At 45.7% G+C, this 19,741-nt stretch overlaps 1 protein-coding gene across 1 annotated transcript in view; it reads right to left on the bottom strand.

The window, feature by feature from the left end:
- The window catches only part of LOC134674191 (prolow-density lipoprotein receptor-related protein 1), a 154,348-nt gene that overhangs the window by 63,786 nt on the left and 70,821 nt on the right, over positions 1-19,741 (bottom strand). The window contains exons 51-67 of the mRNA XM_063532248.1: positions 18,945-19,149; positions 18,271-18,457; positions 15,154-15,411; positions 14,374-14,515; positions 13,542-13,753; positions 13,129-13,296; positions 12,631-12,806; positions 11,690-11,924; positions 11,305-11,475; positions 11,013-11,172; positions 8,909-8,991; positions 8,221-8,441; positions 7,573-7,760; positions 6,604-6,821; positions 5,597-5,724; positions 4,932-5,052; positions 89-204 (exon numbers count right to left, since the gene is read on the bottom strand). Of these exons, the coding sequence (XP_063388318.1) occupies positions 89-204; positions 4,932-5,052; positions 5,597-5,724; positions 6,604-6,821; positions 7,573-7,760; positions 8,221-8,441; positions 8,909-8,991; positions 11,013-11,172; positions 11,305-11,475; positions 11,690-11,924; positions 12,631-12,806; positions 13,129-13,296; positions 13,542-13,753; positions 14,374-14,515; positions 15,154-15,411; positions 18,271-18,457; positions 18,945-19,149 (2,989 nt within the window). The remainder of the gene's footprint in view (positions 1-88; positions 205-4,931; positions 5,053-5,596; positions 5,725-6,603; positions 6,822-7,572; positions 7,761-8,220; positions 8,442-8,908; positions 8,992-11,012; positions 11,173-11,304; positions 11,476-11,689; positions 11,925-12,630; positions 12,807-13,128; positions 13,297-13,541; positions 13,754-14,373; positions 14,516-15,153; positions 15,412-18,270; positions 18,458-18,944; positions 19,150-19,741) is intronic.

Below are 19,741 nucleotides of genomic sequence, written 5' to 3' on the forward strand. Positions count from 1 at the left end.
CTAGTACTTATGTCGGACATTCCATAAGATTACCTGTTTTTGTGACGATCAGCGCCACCAACTTCGCACGTTCCCAATATGTACCTACCTGCAGTACGAAGTGTTCTGGGCACTCGCAGCGCGCTCCGACCGGCCTGTCCTTTGTGGCCGGCGTGAGTAGGCAGAGACCGGTGCAGTTCAGCTTTGCGCAGAGCGCTGTCAATTCTGTAGAAAAAAACCTATCGTCAACATATTTCAATAGAACCTAACCTAACCTCTCTCGAGAAGTACTTGATATACATGCAAGGGAAAGAAAGTACAGTCGGCAATAAAAGTGTATCAATAAAAAACAACGGGTTGCACTCCGGGAGTGCCGGCAGAAGTGACATTACACAGCGCCGCTAAAGAAGTTTTCATTATGAAATAATTGAGATTAACGCCATCTAGCGTTATTTCGTCGCATTACTTGAAACCCCTAAGCACATCACTGCAGGGACCGTTACCGGTATTCTGACTACAGGTTATTATTGAGGTATAACCGGTGTAATTTGAATTTGGGTATTTATATCACTTAAGCTCCGAATAGAGGTATTCGAATACCGGTATTCAATAGTGTTATCGGTTTAGCCAATTGACAACAAATACCACTATTTGATAGTTTACTCCTAAAGCTATTACCGGTAATAAGTAAGTGCCAATACCGGTTGTAGTAGTACCACGATTCGTTCCTTCGCTACTCGTCAAGGACGTTGTCCGGCCCGCTTGTAAAGTTGTAAATATTTAAGATTCGGATCTTAGAATGCCCGTTTTCATGTTGCTGGTGAAATTAGCTGTTAGGTGATGATTTTGACGAATACATTTTTAATAGCGTTCATTTGATTCTTTTAATTGTTTTTTAATTGTTGATTTCATTGTATTTTATTATGTATGTAGTTTATAATCTCAAAGATATGAGCGCTGATTAGACGTGCGCGCCGCCGCCATAAGGAGTACGCGCGCCGCCGCCGCCGCCGGTAGTTTAAAATTCGCGCCGAATATTTTTTTATAAGACAGTATTATGCAGCGTTAAAATATGTAATAGGTTATAGTCCGATAAGAAATAGTTGAAAATTATTGCGGGCGCCACTTCCTACGTAACTCTCACATTTTTGACGTAAAATACTTACTTAAAAATGGCAATAATTACGTACTTACGGAATTTTTCTGGTTATATAATTTAATTTCTACTATTTTATGTCGCACCAACACCATACTAAGTCATTATTTGTCTTATTACAACGTAATGAACCAAATAGATAAAAAAATATTATTACGGATTTTTTTTCCTGTGCGTTCATCAAGACATCAAGAGACAGACCCGATTTCATTTAAGAAAGTTCTTACGAAAATATTGATAAAATTACATGCATTATTGTATACCATTGTTCAGATGTTGCTGCATCCTACGATACCCCGCTAAGTTTGATTTAATGTTAATAAAATGACGCCAATGACTGGTAAAATTTTACCACCTACGAGCTATAAACTTTTTGGAAAAATATAAAAATAGTAGGTTTTACTTTAGTTCATAACATAAGTTGACATTATCAGTAAGTGTATTTGTAATTAAAAGCAATTATTCTATATTAATTAAAAAAAAAACATGATATTGACAAAAAAAAACCTTATGCATATAAAGTACTGTATATTCGGCAACGTCCAAAATACTAGACGTCTTTTCATTATGCAGCGTATCTTTTTATTTACACCGAACCTGGCAACATCCAACATATTTGTCATACCTATGTTTTTTTCGAAACTATTATAAATAGATTTTTTTCATGATTTTTCTACAATAAACAACCACATACCTAATAAGATAATAACACCGAAAAAATGATACTAACACAGTTTTTTAAGATTTTTTCCCTTGTCGATTTAAGGGTTAAGCATGACTTTTCATTATACGTCTTAATATTGAAAAGTTGAAAAATTCCACGCCGCCGCCGTGGATTTTTTGGTGGCGCGCCGTTGCCCAATTATTTTCGACCGGCGCGCACGTCTAGCGCCGCCCGATAGGCATTTAGCCGGCGACGGTTCGCCGGTCAAAATTGGTTGGCGGTGGCGGCGAATCGGCGGCGTAGCCTTGAAAACTTGGTTTATGCGAAGAGAATTCAAACCTTTTAATTTCAAGGATTATTTATTAAATTATGGTAGGAAAAAAGTTTTTCATGCCATGAACTGTAGATAAGCAGCACAATGAACATATTTATATTGTGAGGTGACTGTTAATTGAATTTATCACTAATTCACTACACCTTATAAAACAAAGTCTCCCGCCGCGTCTGTCTGTAACTATATGAATGTATGTTCACGATGAACTCAAAACCTACTCAACTGATTTTCATGCGGATTTCAGCTATCAATAGAAAGATTTTTGAGGAAGCTTTAGTTTAGGTGTACAATTTGTTAAGGTTTTGTGTTATCCGTGCGAAGTCAGTGCGGGTAGCTATAGTCAAATATAATAGTTATTATATGTACGTATCGCCAGGAGAGGTGAATGATTACACACACTGCTCGCACAGAGTACCTACTAATCGCAAAAATAGTATGAATGAATCAATGAGTGAATGCGACTTAAACGTACGATATTAAAAGCCTATAAAAAAAACCTTCAAGAAACTTTTTTACAGTTGATATCAACTTGATATTGGTACGAAATACGGAAGCCTAAAAAGAATATTACTTTCAAAATCTCACTGTCATTACATGATTTTGTTGTTGTGTGCGTGACTTCAACTATCGTGCTCATACCTTTACATTCAATTGTTGAGGATATGTTCTGGAATAGACGTATTAGGTTAGACTCCATATCACCTATTTCTTATTCATTGACATTACCTGGCCACCGAATCGCTAACTACTGCCACATGTTTAGCTTAAGCATAGACAAGAGAAAGCATGCAGTCTAATATATATTAGCCAAAAAAGTTATATATCCGAACTTAATATAAGGTGCTAACAAATTAGCTACCAATATTTCTACAGCTGATAATACTCGACTCCTGGAGTATATTTAAGTATGAAACATTTAGGTTTTATGATGTTCTTTGAGAAAATTGGAAAACAAATTTGCTACGTAAAAACACCCTGTTAATGAGATAATTAAATGAGACCTCTTTTTAACTGGCCACTTCACGTTGATAAATGAAATGACACGTTGATGATAAATTGTTGGCAAAACAGAAAGTGTTAAACATCTTGTCAGTTAAATCATAGACAAATATAGTAAGCATAGAGTGCTCACTCCATACATCAGTTTTGGTACCAAAAAGACTATTATTTTCGTAATTGACATTTAGCATCGAGTAGCGGAATTATCAGTACCGCTACTTGATACTAGATGTCTCAAATGTCGCGACTCACGAAAATTGTATTGAACAACTATTTACAACTAATATTAAAGCAGAAGGAGTTGAAAATAAGTTCCAGTTAATCCTTGTTTAATATTCGCTGAAAGTTGTTGAGCATTAGACTTTTCGGTCGGTGCAACATCTATTGTCAAGTAGCAGTACTGATAATTCCGTTACTCGATACTAATGTTGACTACGAAAAGAATAGTATTTTTGGTACCAAAACTGATGTATGGAGTGAGCATGAGCACTCTATGTATTTTTTCTTTATGTGGTTAAATGCACGTAATGATTATTTTTAATTAATTTTATTAATATAATTTTAATTTATTTTTTTGTTCGGTAAATAAAACAAAAATATGATATGAAAAGTTTTCTTGATTTCTATTTAAAGTTAACTGTTTTTATATAAAGTACCATCTCTTAAAATATCGATACCTACAGCTTGGCAAAAAAGAGTAGAAATTAAAAAGTGGCAACATTGTAGTGTCGTCCCTTTCAAACCAATTTATATAAGAAAACGGGACGACACTACAGTGTTGCCACTTTTTAATTTCTACTCTTTTTTGCCAAGCTGTAATTTGTTAGCACCTTATATAAAAGCAATAAATTCCCGATCAAACTAATCTGCATAGCATTTGCAACGACAACGTGTGTAAATATCATCGTTAATGTCAAATTTCTATGAAAATATGACGTTTATATTATAATAACACTCCCTCACTTTGTTCTGTTCAAATCGGTGCAAAGTTAGCTTAGACAGACTCTAGTATCTAACAAGGTCACGCCGATGCCACGGCGATAGCGCAGTGTCGGCAGCGGCGACGCGAAAATTTTGGCGGCGGCGGCGGCGCGAAAATTTTGATGGCGGCGGCGGCGCTCCGGCGCGGCGCTCATATTTCATATGGAAATGTTTTCTGGGGTTAATTCTTTTCATTAATTCATTCATTAACCTCGTGCTTTGAAACGGTCGCAATTTCGAACCACTTGCTACGCTCGTGGTTAAATTATGAAATATTTCGCTTGTACTGCGATCAATATTAGCATGAGGACTTAACAACAACTTTAACCTCTTGTCGCAAAGTTTTTGGTTACTCTTTGATCAAGTGCAATGAATACCGGTATTAAATACGATAACCATTACCGGTATACTGAATACCTGTTATTATTGAGGTATTAATGAATACCGGTATTTCATTATGTCAATTAGTGTAGTTTAGCGATAAAGACAAAAACGGAATGACAGCAATACCTCTAATTCGAATATAGGTATAACATTTTAACCGGTATTCGTTTGACAGTTTATATACAGGTATTTAATAAAACCGGTTATACGGTCCCTGCATCACTGTTAGTACTAGAGTTATATTATACCAGTTAGAGGGAAACTCACTAGATGGCATTTAAATCAATAAAGAAAAACTCAATGACATGTGACGTCACGTCTTACGTCTTACGCTCTTGCGAGTTTAACATTTTTTCCCATCACAAAAAGTGCACAGCGCCGCTAAAGAAGTTTTCACTTAAAACTCAAAAGTATTTTCGACGGTTACTTGTTACCTGGTGACGCCGGTTGTCTGGCCGGGTGGTGAACTCGTAAGTCCATAGGTTTGTGGACGGTGTGAGCGATGGTCTTGCATTCGTAGGCACCGCCCGAGCTAGGGTCCTCTGTAGCGTTCGGCTGAAAAATGTGGATTTATTGTTTACTTATTATTTACATTCGTTTACTTTAAATGCTCATTTGTTTTTCAACCGAAACACATAATCTAAATAAATATAAAATAAATGAGACAAATAATCTATTAACTAAATTGTGCCCTAAAGGGATTACCCCACGGCAATCACCTTATTTGGCATCAAAGTTGAAAAAATTTAGGCTTCGCATCGAGTAGCGGAATTATGAGTACCGCTACTCGATACTAGATGTCTCTCGTGTGGCGAATCACGAAAATTGCATTGAACAACAATTTACAACTAATATTAGAAGCAGAAGGAGTTGAAAATAGAGTTCCGGTTAATCCGGTTATAATATTAGCTGAATATTGTTGATCATTAGACTTTTCGGTCGCCGCAACATGTATTGTCAAGTAGCAGTACTGATAATTATTCCACTACTCGATGCTAAGTAGATGTCGACTACGAAAATAATAGTCGTTTTGGTACCAAAACTGATGTATGGAGTGAGCACTCTATGTACTTTTTTCTCTTTGCCCTGACCGACTTACTTTATAGTGCGGGTTGGGTCGCCGGCGGCAGCTCTCTATGGCCCGGGTCTCCCAGTCGCTCCAGTAAATGCGACCTTCCCACACGGTCAACGCGAACACGTGATGTAAACGGAGCCAGGGCATGCGATCTGAGAGAAAGAGATAATAACACTTTATACTCTATTAACTCACATTTAAAGACGGGTCTAACGCGAATTTTATTCAATTACCTTGATTTACCGACGTTTCGACACAGGTTTAACTGGTCGTGGTCGCGGCTGACTGATGTCCCAGCAAAATGTCAAAACAGAGATTTGTGCAACTACCCGACGAAAAGTGTATGGAAAAATTTGGGGTAGACATCACATTTTCAAACCACCCACTACACATAATGTACCCAAAACATGGTGACAACACAACAAACAAACATGGTGTGTGCGTTAGACCCGTCTATAAATGTGAGTTAATGTGTTCAAAACGCGAAAGTTAAAATATTATACTTTATACTCTCGCGTTTTGTACACATATTTAATTACACAAACGGGTCTGCCGCCATATAATGTCATTGTTTTTACAGCTGCATGAGCTATGACTAGGGCATTGGGCAGCATGGGCTATGACCAGGGCGTTGGGCCAGCCATCCAGTACTAATGACTAAAGGTGACCGATAGATGGCGCTACTAACCTCTAGAGAACAGCACTTTGACATGCTTCCCATCTAGATCAGCTACAGCGATGTAGTCCTCTCTCGCATCAGCGAAGTACAGTTCATTCAAAGCGTGGGCTATGACCAGGGCGTTGCGCCAGCCTAGTCCAGCACTAATGACTAAAGGTGACCGATAGATAGCGCTACTAACCTCTAGAGAACAGCACTTTGACATGCTTCCCATCCAAATCCGCGACGGCGATATAGTGCTCTCTCGCATCAGCGAAGTACAGTTCATTCGAAGCGTGGGCTGTGACCAGGCATTGGGCCTGCCCAGTCCGGCACTAATGACTAAAGGTGACCGATAGATAGCGCTACTAACCTCTAGAGAACAGCACTTTTACATGCTTCCCATCCAAATCCGCGACAGCGATATAGTCCTCTCTCGCATCAGCGAAGTACAGTTCATTCGAAGCGTGGGCTATGACCAGGGCGTTGGGCCAGCCAAGTCCGGCGCTGATGATGATCGAAGGCGTGGAACCGTCCATGCCGGCGCGGCCGATGTGCGCGTTGGTGCCCCAGTCGGACCAATAGATGGTGCTGTTGAAAACAAAATTTCATTAGAAAGTATAATCAAAACAATGTGAAAAACTGAAAAATTATGTGTACTTTTCAATTCATCATCATCATCATATCAGCCAGAGGACGTCCACTGCTGGACATAGAGTGCCACAATGACCGGTCTTGCGTCACCCGCATCCAGCGGACTCCCGCGACCTTCACCAGGTCGTCAGTCCACCTTGTGGGGGGTCTACCTACGCTGCGCCTTCCGGTACGTGGTCGCCACTCGAGAACCTTTCGCCCCAACGGCCATCGGTTCTACGGGCAATGTGCCCCGCCCACTGCCACTTAAGTTTAGCGATTCGGAGGGCTACATCGGTTACTTTAGTTCTGCTGCGGATGGCCTCATTTCTGATGCGATCACGCAGAGAGACTCCAAGCATAGCCCTCTCTATTGCCCTTTGTGTGACTTTGGGTGATTTTGAGGGACTACGCATACGTATCTTGGAAACCTGAACTAAAATTTCTTATCAATACAAATGTCATGTCTTAGATGTTGTACATATATATTTTCTTTGACTGTGACGACGACGACAAGGATTGAAAGACGCACTCAAAATTTTTCCATGTCACTCACCCCCTAGCAGGATGTAATGCCAACGCCCTCGGTTCCTGCAGCCCAGTCCTCAGCAGCACCCGTCTGTGTGCGCCGTCCATGCGCGACACTTCCAGTGTGTCCGTGTCTTTATGAAAAGAGTACTAATATATACACTGTGTCTGTCTCACTCACCCTCTAGCAGGATGTAATGCCAACGCTCTTGGCTCCTGCAGCCCAGTCCTCAGCAGCACCCGTCTGTGTGCGCCGTCCGTGCGCGACACTTCCAGTGTGTCCGTGCCCTTATCGCACCAGTATATGTTGCCGGCCACCCAGTCGACGGCCAACCCGTCGGGGTTTTGGAGAGTCGCGCCGTGGAGAAGCTGAAATGATTAATCAGTTTTAGCTTAAACATAAACACTGTAATAAAGTAGATAAAATAATGAAATTAGATAACTGCTTTCAAAGATGATTTAATGTATTTTTATGTTTTAGTAATAAGTTAAGATTCTCTGTTACACTTTCACATATTATCTTGTATTGTAGGTAGAATCTGTCTGAAACTTAGTCTGGCAACGTCGCTGCAACAGCAATGCTTTCTTTATGGTACTTCTCGGTTCGTTTCACGCCCTCTTAATCGAGCTGCCAAGTCTGGCAACGTCGCTCCAGAACCGTTACCTTTTCTCCCACTCCATATCAATGGATGAGGAGCGAGCTGGTATGTGAATCGAGGGTCCTAGGGTCTGAAGGTATAGATGTCCAGTACTAACCTGTTACAACGTAAAAACCTATACATTTGTCTCCTTGGAAGCTTAGCTTAGGCAAAGTCGCTGCAAAGCTCACCTGGTATCGTGACGCGTTCTGTCCCGGCTCGCTGCAAGCCTTCTTGATCGAGCTGCCAAGTCTGGCAACGTCGCTCCAGTAGAGACACCGTTTCTCCCACTCCATATCAAGCGCTACGGCGTTGGTGAGATCGTGGATGAGGAGAGAGCTGGTGTGTGAGGGGTCGAGGGTGACTCGACGGATGTAGTAGCGGTTCGTGAAGATAAGAGATGCCGGTTCATCTGAAGCAAAAGAAAACAGAGTTTACCCTCGCCCACTTGATATAGGGTCAGTAAAGAGAATCACTAGTGACCGTCCACAGTGGAGGCATATTGTGCAGACGCAGAGGCATATTGAAGCCAGGCGACGCATAGAGCTCGACGTTAAGCGTGACGAGCTAAAAGCCAGACCGCCCGTGACCATCACGTATAATTACGTCGGAGGGGTGCTGACATGCAGCGAATGTGACCGCGCATTTGCTGCAAAGATTGGCTACGTCAGTCACCTGAGAGCGCACCAGCGACGCCCTCAGCGGTAGAAAAGCAGTCGCTGTAGCCGAAAACGGATAGGAGATGATGATGAAAGAGAATCAAGATTCGATTCTCAATTTAACTTCAAGGTCGTTTCTTTGGCTGACAAAGTTATGAACGTGTCACGATGAACATGAAAATGACGTTTCTAGATTGTTTATAGATTGTTGAGTACTCACTGGAGATCGGCGCACAGCTGAGGCCGTCCTCCATGAGTCTGTAGCCTTTCTCGCATTTGCAATGGAAGCTGCCGATTGTGTTCCTGAACAAATTCAAACGTCACAATTAGTATTTTATTTGCTGTATCCATTGTTTCTTTTCATAGTTGTTATTCCTTCACTAAGAGAACCCTTTTTGAACTTATTAGCAGTTCAAACGGACGTAGTTTAGCGAAAAGGACCCATCATCTAAAACTTGTAATTGACTTAATTAACTTTTTGTTTTTGGTACAATGTTCAAATTCTATTTTGGAGTGCTCGAGGGCAGGTCGGCGCAGTTCTGCTGTGTACATGTACCTGCAGCCGTGCTCGCACGCCAGCTCCGCGCACTCGTCTACGTCGCGGCACTGCGGGCCGGCGCGGCGGTACCCGGCGCGGCACCAGCATGCGTAGCCCACCGGCAGGTCGGTGCAGTTCTGCTGTCTACACGTACCTGCAGCCGTGCTCGCACGCCAGCTCCGCGCACTCGTCTACGTCGCGGCACTGCGGGCCGGCGCGGCGGTACCCGGCGCGGCACCAGCATGCGTAGCCCACCGGCAGGTCGGTGCAGTTCTGCTGTCTACACGTACCTGCAGCCGTGCTCGCACGCCAGCTCCGCGCACTCGTCTACGTCGCGGCACTGCGGGCCGGCGCGGCGGTACCCGGCGCGGCACCAGCATGCGTAGCCCACCGGCAGGTCGGTGCAGTTCTGCTGTCTACACGTACCTGCAGCCGTGCTCGCACGCCAGCTCCGCGCACTCGTCTACGTCGCGGCACTGCGGGCCGGCGCGGCGGTACCCGGCGCGGCACCAGCATGCGTAGCCCACCGGCAGGTCGGTGCAGTTCTGCTGTCTACACGTACCTGCAGCCGTGCTCGCACGCCAGCTCCGCGCACTCGTCTACGTCGCGGCACTGCGGGCCGGCGCGGCGGTACCCGGCGCGGCACCAGCATGCGTAGCCCACCGGCAGGTCGGTGCAGTTCTGCTGTCTACACGTACCTGCAGCCGTGCTCGCACGCCAGCTCCGCGCACTCGTCTACGTCGCGGCACTGCGGGCCGGCGCGGCGGTACCCGGCGCGGCACCAGCATGCGTAGCCCACCGGCAGGTCGGTGCAGTTCTGCTGTCTACACGTACCTGCAGCCGTGCTCGCACGCCAGCTCCGCGCACTCGTCTACGTCGCGGCACTGCGGGCCGGCGCGGCGGTACCCGGCGCGGCACCAGCATGCGTAGCCCACCGGCAGGTCGGTGCAGTTCTGCTGTCTACACGTACCTGCAGCCGTGCTCGCACGCCAGCTCCGCGCACTCGTCTACGTCGCGGCACTGCGGGCCGGCGCGGCGGTACCCGGCGCGGCACCAGCATGCGTAGCCCACCGGCAGGTCGGTGCAGTTCTGCTGTCTACACGTACCTGCAGCCGTGCTCGCACGCCAGCTCCGCGCACTCGTCTACGTCGCGGCACTGCGGGCCGGCGCGGCGGTACCCGGCGCGGCACCAGCATGCGTAGCCCACCGGCAGGTCGGTGCAGTTCTGCTGTCTACACGTACCTGCAGCCGTGCTCGCACGCCAGCTCCGCGCACTCGTCTACGTCGCGGCACTGCGGGCCGGCGCGGCGGTACCCGGCGCGGCACCAGCATGCGTAGCCCACCGGCAGGTCGGTGCAGTTCTGCTGTCTACACGTACCTGCAGCCGTGCTCGCACGCCAGCTCCGCGCACTCGTCTACGTCGCGGCACTGCGGGCCGGCGCGGCGGTACCCGGCGCGGCACCAGCATGCGTAGCCCACCGGCAGGTCGGTGCAGTTCTGCTGTCTACACGTACCTGCAGCCGTGCTCGCACGCCAGCTCCGCGCACTCGTCTACGTCGCGGCACTGCGGGCCGGCGCGGCGGTACCCGGCGCGGCACCAGCATGCGTAGCCCACCGGCAGGTCGGTGCAGTTCTGCTGTCTACACGTACCTGCAGCCGTGCTCGCACGCCAGCTCCGCGCACTCGTCTACGTCGCGGCACTGCGGGCCGGCGCGGCGGTACCCGGCGCGGCACCAGCATGCGTAGCCCACCGGCAGGTCGGTGCAGTTCTGCTGTCTACACGTACCTGCAGCCGTGCTCGCACGCCAGCTCCGCGCACTCGTCTACGTCGCGGCACTGCGGGCCGGCGCGGCGGTACCCGGCGCGGCACCAGCACGCGTAGCCCACCGGCAGGTCGGTGCAGTTCTGCGAGCAGCCGCCATTGCGGATCGAGCACTCGTTTATATCTGCGAAAACAACTTATTGTTAATAGATTGTACGGTTTGAAGCAGAAGTACAGACACCATTAGTTATTAGTCATCGGACTCATCAGTTTAGGGGTCACAACTACCCCTAAATCTGTATCCAGAGGTACTCACTGCATCTCCTCTCGTCGCTGAAGTCCCCGCAGTGGTCCTGTCCGTCGCAGAGCGCGGCGCGCGGCACGCACGCGCGGTTCGCGCACTGCCACTCGCCGGCCGCGCACGCCGAGCGGGAGGTCGCGGCGACGCCTAGCGCCGCGTCCGAGGCCGTTGCGCGGGAGTATGATGCTGGAACAAAAAAAAAACCAAGTGGATTTTATAAGGGCCAGTTGCACAAACCACAGTTAAGAGTCTGGTTTACGTCACGCAACAGAGATCTATGAAATTTTCCATACAATAAAACTCGGCGAACTCTTTAACGATACGAACAGTTTGGTGCAACCGACCCTAAGTGTTTCTTCGTAAAAGCGGTGTAATAGACGGGTTAAATGCCCCAACATACAGCACATGAAGGGGTCCTCGTCGCCGCCGGCGCCGCCGCCGCCGCCGTCGCCGCAGTGGTCGCGGCCGTCGCACACCAGCTCGGCCGCCACGCAGCGCCCCGCGCAGCGCAGCGCGCCCGGCTCCGCGCACGCCGGGGGGGAGGGGGAGGAAGCAGGCGAGGGGGAGGCGCGGCTGCAGCCCGGCGGCTCGTCCGACCCGTCCGAGCAGTCCACGTCGCCGTCGCAGTACAGGCCCTGCGGACAAACATGCATTCTTAGTTTTAGTTTCCAAAGGACCATGGGCGACTTTGTATGGAGCCTTGCCCCGAAACCGACAGTTGAGAGTTAGATCATTAGATAGGTATTTCTCTGACTAAAATACCAGTATCTCAGTTCTACAATGGAATTCTGCTCGGTGCCCATAGACCGACATGAAGTACAGAGAAATACCTACCTAATGACCTAACTCTCAACTCTGTTGGTTTTAAGGCAATTTTGACGCATAGACCTTTCATAGAGAAATATAATAAGACAAGAGGGCTCGCTCCATCAGTTATAGTACCAAAAAGACTAATATTTTCATAGTCGACATCTAGCCTCGAGTAGCGGAATTATCAGAACTGCTAAGTAGCAATAGTAGTACTGTCGAGTGACAATAGATGTAGCACCGACCGGAAAGTCTAATGTTGTTGAACATACTACCACTTAAAGTACTGATAACTCCGCTACTCGATGCTAGATGTCGACTATGAAAATACTAATATTTTTGGTACCAAAACTGATGTATAGAGTGAGCACTCTTGTCGTACCATATCTCTTTATGACCCTACACAATAACTATAATAAGTAACACTTTATTGTACGGAAGAGAGGAATAAAGGTACATCAGATCGAACATAAATATAGTACAAGGGCGAACTTATCCCTAAGAGGGATCTCTTCCAGTTAACCTTAACCGTACCTCGTGCAGACAGGTCTTGTCGCTGGCACAGCGGAAGGCGGTAGGCGCGCACGAGCAGTCCGCCTCGTCGTCCCCGCGCGGGCAGTCCGCGGAGCCGTCGCAGCGCGCGCTCAGCGGCAAACATAGCGCGCCGCACGAGAACTGGTCTACTGTGCATTTAGTTGTGTTCTTGTGGCCTGAAAACAAAATAGGAGATGAACATTGTTTTAAAAAAATACCACTTGTTGTCGTGATTTTCATGTAATTTCTATTTTTATTAAAAAGGTGCAGTCTTCTTTTTAGGGTTCCGTACCCAAAGGGTAAAAACGAGACCCTGTTACTAAGACTCCATTGTCCGCCTGTCTGTTTGTCCGCCTGTCACCAGACTGTGATGTATTTCTCTTGCCGCTATAACAACAAATACTAAGAACAAGGCTGTATCTCATGAACAGTTGAAATTTCCACAGATGATGACACAAATTTCCACAGGTGAACTGACGTCAGAAGCAGCAGTCTTACCGCAGTGTAGAGTCTCGTCAGAGCCGTCAGAGCAGTCGACGACGCCGTCGCACCGCCACGTTAGCGGTATACACTCGATGTCGCCACGTTCAGGGCTGCCGCAGGTGAACTGATCCACGTCGCATGGGGCTAAAGAGTGCATGGAGCTGCGGGTTGTGCTGTCTACGTCTGTAATAAAAATATTTTGTAATATATTAAATGTCACATCTATCGTGTATAATCAGCAGCAAATTTTATGGAAGGCTTGAATTTATAGGTCGTCGGGCGGCACACAGGTAACAGACCGATCAAAGTCACGCAGCGGAGTTCTGTGAAACTTCCCATATATGTAGTAAAATTTAGCGAACGCTTGAACGGTGCCAGACGGTTTGGTCCAACCGACCCTAATACTCGTCGGGGAGCGACGCACTCACCGCAGCCCTGCTCGTCGGTGCCGTCGGGGCAGTCTTTGGCGCCGTCGCAGCGCCACTCGGGCAGGAAGCAGCCGCCGCCGCCGCAAGGCTCCGCGCCCGCGCCCAGCGCCGCGCACGAGCCGCGCGGGCAGCCCGCCTCGTCCGACCCGTCCAGGCAGTCCACCAGCCCGTCGCACCGGGACGACACCGGCACGCACATGCCGTCCGAACATCTGTGGACGTCCGTTTTTTTTATCACACTTGCTCGTAAAAGGTGGTATGAAGGCTGTTAAAGCTGGTAACTGTCTGTTTCTTAAAAAAAAAAAATAACAGGACCGACGCGGATTGCACGCGGTACCGCGTAACTGGGAATGCACAAGACGTTATGAGCTACGCCACATTGCCGAAGCGCGGCACCGCGTTCAACGCAACGATACGCCGACCGAATGCGGAACCGACGCGGAGCGGTGGCGGGGCGGAAACGGCGCGGTCGCGGTCACTCACCCGTCACATTGGCGCCCGGAGGCGGAGCAGTTGTGCTGCCTGCGCTCGCCTACCCGTAGGTAAATTACAACGCGGTTACAACCCGCCTCCGCGATCAAAACGCTTTCTATCCACCGACCGCGCTCAGTGTGACCGCCTTGCTACCGCGTCGCTCCGCGACCGCTCTGGAACGCTTCCGTGTCAATGTGACATAGCCTTTACACATCCTAAATTTCGACCTAGGGCTGTAATGTACGTCCGAAATTAGGCAAAAGTTTTATTTTTTTCCCATTATTTTTCTCACAAGTGTGATGAATAACATTGTGTGTGCCACAGGCGGCGGTTGGACATACGCGACAGTAATGCTTACCTGTACTGCTGGGCGGGACACTCGCAGGAGCGCTCATCTGATCCGTCATCACAATCGTCGAAGCCGTCGCATAAGGATGAGGTCCGTACGCAGCGACCGCCGGCGCCACACGGCGTCATATCAGTTGGACACACGCGTGATGCTGCAATAAGGAGTGTAGTTGTAAGAAGGTTGAGGACCACCAGTCTAGCCTAGTGGGTAGTGACCCTGCCTGCGAAGCCTATGGTCCTGGGTTCGCCCGGTAACGGCATCTATTTGTGTGGTGAACACACATATTTGTTCCTGAGTTATGGGTGTTTTCTATGTATATAAGTATGTATATCGTCGCTTATTAGCACCCATATTACAAGGTTTGCTTAGTTTGGGGCTAGGTTGATCTATGTAAGATGTCCCCCAAATATTTATAATGTTTATTTATTTATTTATTTCCCGAGAGACTTACCAGTCGTAGGGGAGTCATGACAAAATTTTCAGAAAAGAAAGCCTAATTTAGGGGTTCAGGATTTCATTTCGGTTTTCTAGAATCGATGACATGACGGAATTTAAAAGCGCAACGACGCTTGTTCACCTAAATGAAAAACTTTTTTTTTGTTCTTCGTGAGGTTGCTACAACGCACTAATGCATTTTCACAAATTGTATGAGTAAAATTGAGTTACTAATTTTAAATGTTTTTAGTGTCTTTTCTGTTTGTGTACAGGTTACTATATGTATGTATAGGTAATGTGTTTATTGAGTCTAGGGTACATAATACAGGTTTTTTACAGATTTTAGTCACGTACTACAATAGTAAAGGTCCTCGTCGCTAGCGTCCCTCGATCCACAATTATTGACGCCATCACACACCAGCTCCTCAGGTATACACAAGCCTTCAGCACACGCGAACTGTCCGTCCTCGCAGTGAGTAGCGGTGGGACGGCAGGAGCTGCGGTCCGGGTTCAGTTCCCGGCCGGGGCGGCAGGCGCAGACGACGCCCTCGGCGGAGAGGGTGCAGAGCTCCGCGCAGCCGCCGTTGAGGGTGGCGCAGGGGTCTGGGGAGCCTGGGGGAGGTGTAAAACATTATATTTACGAACCTGACAGACAATAAGTCTGCCTCACTTTGCAGAGGGGGAACGCGGCCAGCGTCCTGGGAACAAGCCTCAAGCTAATTTAGGGCTAGATTTATGATTTATTTATTTTGTTATTTAATCTCTGTTTTACTAATATGCAATAAATAAAACAACCTGACAGAGGCGTCCAATACACTTATCAAAATATGTGATGTTTGATAGTTAGCTGACTTTGAGTTTATAGTAGTGTATACCTATATGATGGTAACAGAAAAATCACACTTTATAGTTTAGATAGGTTTTTAGTAAAAGAAAAAAAAAACGGCCAAGATCACTGCTTGCTATGTGTTCATTTCTTTTCATTTATTTCAGCATATACAGGGTGGAAAGGCACGACGATCCTTTCCGCAGAAGGGGGATTGTTTAGCCTAAGCCACAGATTATATAATAGTTCTTACGAACAGATACTTATCTCTCAAACAAAACGCAAATACCTACCGTTTTGATACCTACACAAAAATACAATGGAGTACCTTCAACGCGCCGCTCCCCGCACCGCGCGCACCGGCACAACGCTAGGGTTGCTGACGCTTAGAAATGATAAATAAATACCTACTTAAACAGCGGAGTGAAATAAAAGGAAAGCTAAATCTTAAATTATACCTAATATTCCGATTATGCGTTAGTGTTTGCGAAAGAGTCATTTTAAAAGGTCATATGTCCCTGCAGTAACCGCAGTGTATACGCCGTTTTATAAACCGCGCAATAATCCCAGCAAGAATTAGTATTAAAACTTCGTGTAGTTTAAAACCAGACAGAGATTAATGTTACACAATAAAGAAAAATAATAGAAACCCCATGAATACAGGTAATTATTAATTATAAGTTAACCAGAGTAAAAATAAGTTGGCACTTTTCGGTGTAAAGTTAACTTACTGTCGTTAAAATAAACATTTAAGTAACAAAATAAATTAAAAATTTGCTACCTATTTCAAATAGATAGATTTCTAAAACTATAAATTTGTCATACATAATAAACATTACATGTTTAATTAAAGAAACTCAATAGTAGGTAGGTACCTACTACGTAGCTTGTAACTATCGTAAAAATTGACAGTGAGGCGCGCGGTGACGTGCGTACGTGAGCGCGTGTGGCAACCAACTGGCTTGCTTTTCTACCGTGAACGGGAGCAGATTCGTAGGTATAAATCCGAGCTCGCGCGGAGAGTTCCATAGGCCTGCCTAAGCTCTATATTTTCTCCATAGAAACTATGTTAATATGGGCAACCGTTTCTTAATTATAGCCTTTTAAACATCCATGCAAAAAACTACTTTGTTCCAACCCTAACAGGTGACAGGGTCAATGAACTTACTTGTAAACAATCAGTATACGACAGGAAGTTATGCTAATTTGTTGCCATCTAACCATTCTTAGGTCTGCTTATAACACGGTAAGAATCGTTGCAGGATTTTCGCTTTCTTATTGGTTCCACTTGTTCAATACTTGAATGAAGTAGTTATGTTATTCCTTAATATTAATAATACTAACCACAACATTGTTTACAAAGACAGTTCAAATTGTGACATTGACAACCACTCAAAAGTACGTAATTGTCTTATAAATATCTCTGGTTTCCTTGACTTTTTTATCAGTCGGTTTTAGTTTCTTTACGCGTTTCACTAAATTATTTCGAATAATTGGAAACTATCTAGAATAATAAAAATTACAAGTAGTTTGTGTTTGTTGATGCACCAAATGATCTCGCAAAAATGAAATACTAAGAATAAATCAAGAATAAATACTTCTTAAATACCTAACTAACAAACCTTCTTACGTGGTAGGAAATAGACAAGACGTCTGATGTTTGAAATTAAATTGCCATGGAACTTTACTTATCCAATGTCATATTCTTCAAATAAAAATGCCGTTGTTTGATGCTCGTGGTTATTTAAATTTGTGGGGCTGTGTAAAAGATATGGTGTACCAAACGGAACGTGAAACTGCGGACGAAATGAAACACTAAAGGCTAATTGCTGCTTTTGACAATCTGCGGAGGAAACATGACGAAGAGTAACACTATCGCATGGGCAATGTGCGCGGGCTCGGGTGCGGGCCACGGCGTACATTATAACCCACGGAGATACATTTGAACACCGTATGTGAAGAGAAGATAGTGTTAAATATTGGCAATAAGTAGTTATCTAAGAAAGTAATTTGATTTATTTGTCATTTATGCGTCATTCATTCATTGTGATTCTGTCAACGATCGGAAAAAAGCGTAAAGTCCCGAGCTTTCCCGACGGAGATCCTTAATCTAGCCGTCATGTGCACATGCTATAGGGTTATCACCACAGTTAAAAAGTAGAAAATTAGGTATTCTTATTTTTTACTCAATTAACGATTCTTACCATTACCAATCTGCTCTGTATCACTTAAACGACCTAATACTTCCGGGAAGGATCGTCGTGCCTTTCCACCCTGTATAAGCATAACAGTGTCATAACAAAGCGCTTACATACTAGTCACAATTTACTTACATAAAAAATAAGAACATTTAATACACAAGTGTTATATAGATAGCACAGCGTAGCGCGTCGCCAATGCAGCGTATGGCCGCATTTGTATGTAATTTTAGTTTTAAGTTTATCACGAATAAAATACTTGATTCCTGATTCATTGGCAGGGTCGCCATGTAAAGGGCGTTAAGTAAACAACTACATGCGTTGGACTACGAGTATATTCTGATATATGAAGTGAGATGTCTATGCTACAGTATATACAGGAAAAATGTGAGAGTGTGCGTCTCGTACGTATACCGACGTCCTTAGGTTTTATAAAGTAATACTTACAAGTCTGATGTGTGGGTGTGACACACACAAGCCCCATAGGGCGCGGTAGGTCCTTACGCAGCGCGCGTGTGTTACCGCCCCTCGCGTCTGCTCTTAATATCGCGCGACCGACCCAGTCCGACCAGTAGACGTAGCCGTCGCAGGCTGCCACGTCGAACGGGTGCTCCGCCCCTGAGCGGACGACGATCTGAAATTATAATAAGTTTTTAGCAAAAATTCTATTTTTGGTACAAACTTTTATCGCAGACTGTTACTTTTCTTTTCACAGGCAACGAATACTTATCGAGACAATTCTAAAAACCCCAAACACAAATAGGTTGCGTTGTTTTATCACAGAGTTCCTATGGCCACCTCCGGTCTTCATCATCAGATCAGCTCGATGACACCATAATATTGCATTGTCACCCGACTTACGCATGTATGCAAAATTTCAGCTTAATCGGAAACCGGGTAGTGGATCAAATTTAACTTGCAAGATTTGATTACACACACACAGACAGCGGTCAGGTGAAACTAAGTAAAAGCTTGTAAAATACATCATTCATAAGTGCAAGTTCAGTACAGCATCCTAGTGGAATGTTCTATAGCCAGGCCGTTACCTTATAAGTGGCTGTGGTGAAACCTTAATAACACGAAGAAGCCAGCGCCATCTACTGTATTATTGGACAACTTACGTGTCTATGTGACCCATCCAATAGCGATCGTTCAATCTTATCCAGTCTTGCATCTGCCCAGTACAGCATCCGCGTGGAGTGTTCTATAGCCAAGCCGTTGGGCATGAGGATGTCTTTCGAGATGATGGTCTCGAGTTCGTGTCCGCTGCTGTAGGCGCGCTGGATGCGCGGGTTCGTGTCGTTCCAATTTGTCCAGTATAAGCGTCTGAGGATTAAGTATAAATAATGTTAAAAAGCATGTTGTTGCCCATAAGATGGACGGACGACCTTGTTCAGGCCGCTGGAAGACGCTGGATGCGGGTCGCTTCCAACCGGTACAAATGGAGGTCCAAGGGGGAGGCCTATGTTCAGCAGTGGACGCGTCTTATGGCTGAGATGATGATGATGATAATGAATGTTAAAAAAAAAACTAGTTCAAAAAGCATTTTAACCCTCCAAAGCGTAAAAAATTGCAAAGTTATGTCATGTATAAACTACATTGAAACCACAGTATAATCACCTGCAATAATATGTTACTCTTCGAAGGCCGCAAAAATATGTGACACGCTCTTGTGGCTCTACAAATAAGATCGTGTCAGATATTTTTGCGGCCTTCGTTGTGTAGCATATTATTGCGGGTACATCACATGATAATTACAATTGCCTCGAAGACGTAAAATACTTGTCGAGAAAGAGTTCCATCCTGCGGGCGCAGCACGGTTCCATTTTTATCGACTATCACTATGCGCGTCCCTTTCGCACTAACATACTTGTTAGAACGTGACAGGCATGGTGACAAGGGATAAAAACGCGACCGT

Source organism: Cydia fagiglandana, chromosome 19 (assembly GCF_963556715.1).
Source record: "Cydia fagiglandana chromosome 19, ilCydFagi1.1, whole genome shotgun sequence".
Lineage (NCBI taxonomy): Eukaryota > Metazoa > Arthropoda > Insecta > Lepidoptera > Tortricidae > Cydia > Cydia fagiglandana.